The 10,623-nt window shown below is 35.7% G+C and overlaps 1 protein-coding gene across 1 annotated transcript; it reads left to right on the forward strand.

The window, feature by feature from the left end:
• Positions 1-314: 314 nt before the first annotated feature.
• Positions 315-7,063, forward strand: LOC112050403 (uncharacterized). Its single transcript, XM_024088666.2, has 2 exons — positions 315-474; positions 6,063-7,063. Exon 2 carries the CDS (start codon positions 6,080-6,082, stop codon positions 6,965-6,967), a length of 888 nt encoding a protein of 295 aa, XP_023944434.2. The 5' UTR covers positions 315-474; positions 6,063-6,079; the 3' UTR covers positions 6,968-7,063.
• The last annotated feature ends 3,560 nt before the right edge of the window (positions 7,064-10,623 follow it).

The raw sequence follows: 10,623 nt of genomic DNA on the forward strand, positions 1-10,623 counted from the left end.
TTCGGATCACGTTTTGAGGTGATTTTGTTGGTACGTAACCTATCTATAATAAAACTATCATTGCCTACTGCATACTTTCAAGTAAGTACATACAAGTTACCTGCACCTACTCTTATTAGACAACGGTGCATTTTCTCCCATAATCTATTTATAAACTGGTCCAGAACCTGTTTGGTGGGTCTTAGGAACGCAGGTAGTCTTGCCCTGGCTGGCTGACTCACAATAGGGGATTATCGACCTTAAAACAACTACAACCCTATTGTTTTACTTCTAAAGTTCAATATTGCTTGGCAGATGATTGTTTGAACGTAAAGATGACTTGTATAGGTGCATGAAGGGATCAATTAGTTCCTCTTGCAATTTATTGTTTTCTTTCAGTCAGTGTTGGACAATCGGTCAGACAAGTTGTGTTGTGTTTTGTTTATGATAATTGTATTAGTGCTGGTTTTCAGTTTTCGCGGTCTTTAACTTCAGGTAATTTGTTTTTTATTTCTATTATTTATTTATAAATAATATTTTTTGTTATTTTTAAATATTACCACTTATCTAGATTATTTACTTACCTCTAATTAATAAAGTCTGTGTAGGAATGGGTATGACAATAGCTCAAGCGGGAATCGAATCTAAAACCACTCGGTGTTGAGTTTGCCTCTTTACACGTAGAGCTATTGAGGCATAAAATAAAGCATTGTTTAAAATATTTATTTTATTTTGTTTAGTTTCTAAGACTTGGAACAAAGAAAAATAAATAGAAATAAAAGACATCTATACGCACGTTTAAAATTAATAGTTAACAGATTTATAAATTTAAACATTGCAGAAAAATTATTTAGGTAACTTATACCTATTATAAATTTAATTTGAATAGTTTAAAAAATATGTTTTAAATTTTATTGTGAACTGTTGACTTTTGACGGTTATATGTAACTTTCGAAGATCAAACGCAGAAAGTTAAGAAGTTTGAAATAGATGTAAACTAGTAGCGAAATTGAATAAGATTGTTGTTTGACCAGAATAAATTAAGCTCTGAACATGAAAAATTAAATAACCAATTAAAACAAACTTAATTTTCCATTAAAGCTAAACTTTGAAAACTAAGAACATAATATTTCAAACTGAACTGAACGAATTCTGAATTCATTTATAGACCCAACATATAAAAACATACCAGAGAAAACCACGGACTACAAAATACTACAAATACAAAAGATCAATCAGCATGTTTTATTTTTTAACAAACTAAACTTCATCAATCGATGAAACTAAATTCAACTTTGTCATTAGACTTGACAAACAACTTGACTTGACAGACTTGACAAATTGTGCATCTAACGGACATATGAAACTTGGCACCCGTCAGAAGGAAATCTGAATACTTTTATCCAAAAAGCCCCGGAAGCTGGTAAAAAGTGGCTAGGTTCAGAAAAACTATTTACATATAGGTACTTGAACACAACTGTCTAAAATCACAAAGACCACAGCCTTCAATCTCATTTTGAGATTAACCATATACGCAGGAGTTATAATAGTGCACAATTGTGTGTGCAAGCACAGGTGCACTCTCTATTCCCTCACTCTCATAGTCCGATGAGACGGCAGACCGGCGGTTTTACGTTATCTCCTAGGCGTTGTTTTATACATATTGCCAATAACGTATTTTTTATGGCATAACCCGGGATTCGAACCCTGGACCTCATTGTCCGTAGCCATCCTTACCACGGGACCAATTAGACATGCTTGTAATATAAATATGAGTTCTGCCGCACCGAACGGCCCTGCAAGTGATACAATATGTGATCGAGGATATGAAACGAAAATATCAGCTGTTTTGTTTGGAAAAGGTCAATTCGTGTGAACAATGCTTTATTATTATATCAATGGGACCGGTGCACGGTTAGATATAAACATTGTCGGCATTCGAGGAATTCGTTCTATACTATATTCACTATACGTCTCATACTCAGCGATACACTAAAGTATAGTGATCGATTAGTAATCTACTATATAAAAATAAGTCGGGTTTTCCTTCCTGACGCTATAACTCCAAAAAGCGCTAACCGATTTCCACGGTTTTGCATTAATTGGAAAGGTCTCGGGCTCCGTGAGGTTTATAGCAAAGAAAATTCAGGAAAAGGTTGGGGTAGGGTAGGGGTTGGGTAGGGTAGGAGTAGTTGAAAGTTTACATCGAGTTCCACGCGGACGAAGTCGCGGGCGTCCGCTAGTTATCTCTAAAAATCAATGCCACTTTTCGTTCTAATTTTATAACTCAAGAACGGGCTATCCAAACCAAATGTTAGGCTTTGTTTCGACTATTTAGTAGATGGTTTATACAACGTGTCCCAAAATTCAACGATAAGCGGGCGCCAAAAGATTGACCTGCTCATGAGCACTTAAGGAAAAATAATAAAAAAAATATACCTAAATTTTTTTTTTAGTTACAAAATAAATTTTAAAATTCTTTGAAAATTTACACCTTGTATGATATTTTGAACTACCGCAGCTACAATTTCTTAAATATGCTTAAGATTTTTTTTGTATCGGAACCTAAGTAGTACTACTATTCACCACAACTCTTAAAAACACCACAATGCCCGCAGTTTTTACACAAAAAAATATCAAAATATTTTTTTTCCCTCAAATTTTTAAAGATTTTTACTTTCAGTCTACTTTGACTCATGGTCTTGCAAAAAAAAGTATGAACACCGCTATGGCAAGTTATTTTCAAAGTTGACGCAACTAATCAAGATTTCAAAATAGTATAATACCCTAGGATAACTAGTCGCAAAAAAAAAATATGCGTACCATTTGTAAACAAGAACTAAATTTCTAAAATGTTTTTGCTCCTAGAAATCACTTTTACTTTATGCACAAAATGATGTGAGTCATACGTTGCAATTTCCTAGAATTTTAATGGAACGAACGATAACATTTAAAAATAAGAGAGAGAGAGAGAGAAAGATAGCGATAAGTATACGTTAGAGAGGGATAGACAGATGTTCTTTGTTGAATGACAATGATGCAGGTAAAGAAAATCCTGTTCCCAGCAAGTCAGTACGCTCTGCTCCTTTGTTTACTGCGCAACTTTCCGTATTCAATTGACGTGGCTCTCGTACTAACGACTTTTGGCTTTGCATTTTGGACTGGACTTAAGTGATCTGCAAACTGAACTGACCTGGCATTATTTTGGACTGTGCCTGTGTTTTGTGAATTGGACTTTTGGTGTATTTTGGACTGTTTAGCGTTATCATGCCGCAACCATACACGCCGATGGAATACGCTAACATGCATCTCATTTATGGAGAATGTCGGTGCAATGCTAACGCTGCTAGCAGATTGTATCGAGAAAGGTACCCAAACGCTCAAAGATATCCAGATTATCGGGTATTTATGAATGTGCATCAAGCGTTTTCGGAGGGTCGTTTGCCGTCAGCTAGAAGAAACGCTGGAAGACCTAGATCGGAATGCGATGAAGAAGTTCTCAATGAAATAAACATTGATTCAACTACCTCAGTGCGTGCCATAGAAGCAGCTACGGGAATCCCAAAAAGTTCAGCACATCGAATACTAAAACGTCATCGGCTACACCCATATCATTACAGACGTGTACAAACGTTACTATCACGGGACTATCCACTGCGGATCGCATTTTGCCGAGTGATGCTTCAAAAGCATCGGGAAGATCCTCAGTTCTTGGATAAAGTACTATGGTCGGATGAAACAACCTGCAAGAAAGATGGCTATTTAAATCTTCACAACCTACACAGCTGGAGCAATGAGAATCCGCACCTGATGAGAGAAGACAAATCCCAATATCAATTTAAGGTCAACTTATGGACGGGCATTTTAAATGGAAAAGTGATTGGGACTTTTGAATTACAAGGAAACTTAGATGGGGACAGTTATTTGAACTTTTTACAAAATGATTTGCAAGAATTACTAGAAGACGTCCCCCTAAGCGACCTTCAAAATATGTGGTATCAAAATGATGGTTGCCCAGCTCACTACGCTCGTCCTGTGAGACAATACCTAGACCACGAGTATCCGGGGCGTTGGATCGGGCGACTTGGTCCTATCCTATGGCCACCCCGATCACCCGACCTAAACCCCCTGGATTTCTTTTATTGGGGTTGTCTCAAAGACAGGATCTACGCAAAACCGATTACGACATTGGACGAGCTTCGGCAAAAAATCACTCAGGCTGCGGCACATATCAATGCTAGAAGATATGCGCGAAAAATAAAACGGTCGTTTTTAAGGCGATGTCGTGCCTGTATTAATGCCGGTGGAAAACAATTCGAACATTTACTTTAATGTTGTGTAATTAAAATAACAAACACATTTTTGGAACATAGTAAAATTTATTACTAACAACAAGAACAATTAAGAAATTTGGTTCTTGTTTACAAATGGTACGCATATTTTTTTTTGTGACTAGTTATCCTAGGGTATTATACTATTTTGAAATCTTGATTAGTTGCGTCAACTTTGAAAATAACTTGCCATAGCGGTGTTCATACTTTTTTTTGCAAGACCATGAGTCAAAGTAGACTGAAAGTAAAAATCTTTAAAAATTTGAGGGAAAAAAAATATTTTGATTTTTTTTTGTGTAAAAACTGCGGGCATTGTGGTGTTTTTAAGAGTTGTGGTGAATAGTAGTACTACTTAGGTTCCGATACAAAAAAAATCTTAAGCATATTTAAGAAATTGTAGCTGCGGTAGTTCAAAATATCATACAAGGTGTAAATTTTCAAAGAATTTTAAAATTTATTTTGTAACTAAAAAAAAAATTTAGGTATATTTTTTTTATTATTTTTCCTTAAGTGCTCATGAGCAGGTCAATCTTTTGGCGCCCGCTTATCGTTGAATTTTGGGACACGTTGTATAAAGTTTGCATAATATCGGTCGAATTTTGTAACCACAGAATTCAGGGGCAGGGTAAGGGTAATACGTAGGGGTGGGGTAAGGTAAGGGTAGGAGTAGGGTAGTGTAGGGTAGGGATAGAGGAGAAGTGCACATAAGTCAAAGCGAAGGTTGACCGGGTCCGCTAGTCTCTTTGTAATTTTATATAGTGGGATAAATCGATTTGTCATGTTAAAGATACATTAAATAACAAAGTGAAGATGGATTTACACGGGCAAATTAAATCGCTAAACTCTAGAAAATATTGGTTAATTATGACTCTAGAACTACAAACAACAATTAACTACAATACTTGATTTATTGCATAATATTAGAACTATAAAAGTACCTAATAATGGTTTGCTTTCAAATATTACATACAAAAAATATTGTTTTGGATTCGTCGCAATGGATTCTACTGTTCCAATCGCCTGTAGCCTAAAAGCCCTGACCCTAATGTCCAAAATTGTACCTATTTACAAAAATACGCACCAACATTCCGTTCGTTATGGTTCACATATTCACAATACAGCAATTGGGCATGGCTTAATTGAATAAAACAACCTGAAAAAAAAAATGGGTTCAAAAGCCGATGTTGAGATTTTAATTGGATTTATGCAATCCAATGATGCTGTTGCTTAAAAATAGCTAAGTGTTACGAAATGAATGTCACATTTTTTATTCAAAATTTGGATGAAACAACAACACTTGTAAACTAAAAAAACTATAGAAAAGTTACTTTACAGTACCTATAACTGTGTTCATTAATTATAATATTAGTAACATTCATTTGTACAATATACCACGATATATTGTATAAATGGTTATGCTTGCATCCATTGCATGCTACTGTTTAGTGTTGTAGTTTGACAACTTTCTAGAAACCATTTGTTTATTACCAAAGGTAACAGATTTGTGCTGCTTAAAAAGCAATTAGAATTGACACTGGTAATTGTAAATCTATTAAAAATAAATTAACAACTACATCAATTGTAGGTACGTTTCCTATTAAATCATTGAGTTTATAAGATATAAGATTTAACAATTTATTGTATTTCTATGCATCAGCAGTGCAGCAGCTAGGTTTTATTAAAACTTTATCACATTGTAATGTAATGTAATGATATCATGCAAATATTTTAATTCAAGTTTCTTTGTTACAGACCTAGCAGTAAAGAAAATGTCAAATAGTGCGAAGAATGAGATGGAGCCAGCGACTTTGCAGGAAGCTATTAACATAATCACATTCCTCAAATTATCACACAAAAAGGAAATAGCGAAAATGAAGGAATCATACGTAAAACAAACAGAAGTCATAAAGAAATTAGAAATGAATAGATCAAAAGAACTTGAATATTTATCCAGTGAACTGCAAAAGTATGAACTAAATCTAGCTTTAAGAACGGAAGCGGTAAAAAATCAATTAACACAAAAAGATGAAATTATTCTAAAACAACAACAAATAATTGATGATCTTAATCAAAAACTGAAACTAAAAGAAGAATGTATTGTTCCAGAAATAACCATTGAATCGAATTCTGACTCAGGAATTGCAATGGAAAATGATGACAGTATAGATAAACCTGAACCAGTAAAGGCTGAAACAAAAACAACAAGAAAGTACAGTCGGCGATTCGCAGATCCAATCAGTTTTCTGCGTAGAGTAGATTTTTCTCCAATGAAATACAAACCGAGTAATCGAGAAGGTGCTAAAAAGAAGGAGGAGAAAAAGAAGAACTTAGAAGTACCATGCACAGAAACCAGGGTATTACTGCGTCAATTTAGTAATGATAAGGTTACGAGCGATGATGACCGAACATTCGAAGATAGTGTGTTTTCTGATGATACGACGGAACCTGTTTTACTAAGACCTACAAAGAAAATGAACGATAGTATGAACAACCACTTCTCTGATGATGGAAGCGAAGACACCAGTGAAGAAATATTCGACAGGGTCATGACTAGAAGCAGTATCAGAAGATCTGTGAAGGCGAATCCTAAGTATAAGAAAATAAACAGAACCAAATCGAAATTGTTGGAACAAGTTAAAGTAAACATTGTTGATTGAATAAACGTCACACTGAACTGATATTTATTAATTTTTATTTTTAATTTAAGCTCAATTTAATTGAATAATAAATAAATAAAGTTCATTTAATGAAAAGAGTATTTTTATTGTTCCCGATACGCGTGAACTTGCGAATCGATTGCTTTTGTTCCAACAAAAAAACAAGGACGAATTTCATTCGTTTCTACTTTTTATGCCGAGAAATTCTCGGAATATTTTACAGCGCTAAACATGTTTTACATACACTTTTATTGCGCTCAGTATAGCGAACTTGAACACTTAAGTTACCTTCTGAGAGGTCTAATCTAAAAACATGATACTTAGAAACTTGAGAAAGCGACAGCAGTAAATTTGTCTGCATAGAGTTACTCGTACCATGCTGTGTTTCATTAAAACTTGTTACTAAGGGCTGTGTACACAGGCGCATATTGAGAATCAACATTATTTGATTACTAGCAGGAGCCTGCCACTTCGTCCGCCTTTATACGTCCTTAATCCGGCCCTATCGCAAAATCCGTTCTTTGTGGACACCTACCAACTTAAGGCTACCTCCCTGCTAAATTTCATCTTTGTATGTCAAGTAATATGGAGCTTTGACCCACCATGCAGCTCGGAATGACGGGTTAGGTTGATAACGATATCGAACTAATATCAGATGTTGATGATAATGGCCTTAACTTGTTCTCCGAAGCAAGGTTGTGTAATTCCAGTAATTACCAAACCACGGGCTAAGGTTTTATACTGTATTTTTTTTAAAAGAAAGGAAAGTTCAGATTTTTGTGGCCACAATCAGAACTCGAACCTTCGTCCTCGTGCTTCATAGACCTATGAAGACCAACGAGGCTATAAATAATACATCGAGGAAACCATCCAGTGTTTGTCTACCTACAAAAGTACAAAGAAGGGATAAAAAACCTATACAATTCCTTATTTTGTAACGTATCTCTGGTATATTGGGTTCAATTATATTCTTAGCTGCCTTAAATGGTAAAAGGCAAACGCCTGTTGATGTTCCGAAGCTTTCTAGGCATTAAAATTCCTTTTATTGGAGCGATTAGTTGACGGAATAATATGCCCTTTATACGGATAGTAGATAGTAGATTGTTAGATAGGGAAGCTACCTACCTCTAGACTACAAATGCTCCATACAAACTTCCATCCCCCATTTTAGGGAAGTGGAGGTTAGAAAGGAAAAAAAGGAGGCTATGTCACTCTCCATCCTTTCAACTATCTCCACTTAAAAAAACACGTCAATTCGCCGCTCCGTTTTGCCGTGAAAGACAGACAAACTAACAACTGAGGCACACACACTTTCACATTTCTAATATTAGTATGGATATGCTTCTAAATGTGTAAAAAGCTTCTATTACCTACTTAACTACAACTCCAGGACCTGGGACCCAGTATTCACTGACCGTAGCCGCTCATACGTAAGAATATAGGTTTTATTCTACATAATACATACTAACATTTTACGCCTAAACAATTAACGCATTTTAAAATTTTCTTTAACAATGGAAAGCTACATTAGCAGCGAAAGTGAAATGCGGGGGCGAAATCTCTGGGGGAGTATAATATCCAGTAGAATGGATGAGAATTTTGACTAGGGATCATGACAGTTTTTTAAATTGTATACAAACTAAGAGTATGCTAATAGTACATAAAGCAATTTTATAGAAGTAAGAGGGTATCTGCGATCATTACTTTCGGAGCTACAGAGATTTAAGTAGTCATATTTGCTTCAGATCCCTAAAAAACGCCCCATAGAAAATGTCACGTATTAATGACGTCATAACGTCGTTAGATTTGTATAGGCGTTCAAACAAAATTACAAATATCTTTGCTATTTGTTCGTTTATGTATAAAGTTCACGTACTGAAAATAATGTCATGTTTAATGTGAGGAAGCTAAAACTGTATGAATTTTCATCTAATTACGATAAAAGATTGTTAAAAGATTTAGAAATTTTATAATCTTATTTATTTTGCAACCATCCAGACAATAAACTTTTTACGTAAAAATTAGTTAACATTGACCTTATTTACCCGAATGTCTCATAAAAATCAATTTTTAAACGACCATAGTCATCATCCCCATTCACGACTTGAGCAAAGTAACTGGAGTAGGCTTGACGGCCTCCGTGGCGCAGTGGTATGCGCGGTGGATTTACAAAACGGAGGTCCTGGGTTCGATCCCCGGCTGGGCAGATTGAGATTTTCTTAATTTGTCTAGGTCTGGCTGGTGGGAGGCTTCGGCTGCGGCTAGTTGCTACCCTACCGGCAAAGACGTACCGCCAAGCGATTTAGCGTTCCGGTACGATGCCGTGTAGAAACCGAAAGGGCTGTGGATTTTCATCCTCCTCCTAACAAGTTAGCCCGCTTCCATCTTAGACTGCATCATCACTTACCATCAAGTGAGATTGTAGTCAAGGGCTAACTTGTAAAGAATAAAAAAAAAGGCTGAGATTGTAGCCACTTTAACGTGTGATCTGGAAAATAATAATATAGTGTTGGTACAACTGCTCCCAAGTGACTTTGCGATGTCTTTTAGAACACTATCGGACGTAAAAGCGTGGGCACCGAAGGGCTCGTAAAAGGCCCATTTGATATGACAATATAAAAAGTTTTATGATTGTACTGATACCCCTAGAGTCGAATTATCGACGCGAAATGTTTGGAAATTGTATTTGTTTTTTCTTTACCTACTTTTCCTGTTTGTTTTTATTGTAACACAGGGTGAGATTAACGTCAGCAAAGCACAATCGCATCGTAAATGTACACATGCTCTAAAATAGCATGCTATTAAGTATGCTCCATACGAGCATGCTCAAATCAAACATTCCAATTACACATGCTAATTTGTAACTATCGCCCTCTGTCTATAGTATCGTGTTAAACAGGGAGATATGAAGGTGAAGAGAATCCAGAATATCAATCCTGATCGATTAGCATACTCAATAAGTAAACCTGTTCAGATGCGCTAAAAGCACGCCCCCTTCACCCTGCTCATAAATAGCACGACTGTTGATACTTGATAGCTCGAAATAAGCATGCTAAATATTAGCAATGTCGCGAAACACATGCTAATAAGTAGCAACTGCTCAATATTAGCATGCTTTCGTGCTTGAAATGAGCATGTGTAACAGTAGCTTAAAAAGTTATTTAGAGTTATAATTATGGAGGTGTGTAATATCGAAACCCGTTTAAAACCTTTGCTTAGAAACCAGTTATAAGCAATTAGCTATGATTTATGAACATGTTTTTAAGGTCCTTTCACACACAAAAGCTAAACACTGGACCATCAAGTACGGATTCTTATAAGACACTCGTAGACGCCGCGCGGTTTCACCTGCGTGGTTCCCGTTCCTGTCGGAATACGGAAAAAAATTATATCCTATAACATTCGAGGATAGTGTTGCTTCCCAACAGTGAAAGAATTTTTCAAATCGGTTCAATAGTTTCAGAGCATATTCAATGCAAGCAAACAATCAAATCTATCCTGTTTACGTATAGTATAGATTTAGTCTGAGAGAAACAAAAATACAAAAATCACTCTGGTGCAAGGAATAGAGTTACCAACAATAGAGTTTATAAGTTATAACATATTCGTAACTTTACTTAAAACTTCGTTCGATCCATAACTATTTGTCTATTAGT

The sequence above is a fragment of the Bicyclus anynana genome, chromosome 13, assembly GCF_947172395.1.
Source record: "Bicyclus anynana chromosome 13, ilBicAnyn1.1, whole genome shotgun sequence".
Lineage (NCBI taxonomy): Eukaryota > Metazoa > Arthropoda > Insecta > Lepidoptera > Nymphalidae > Bicyclus > Bicyclus anynana.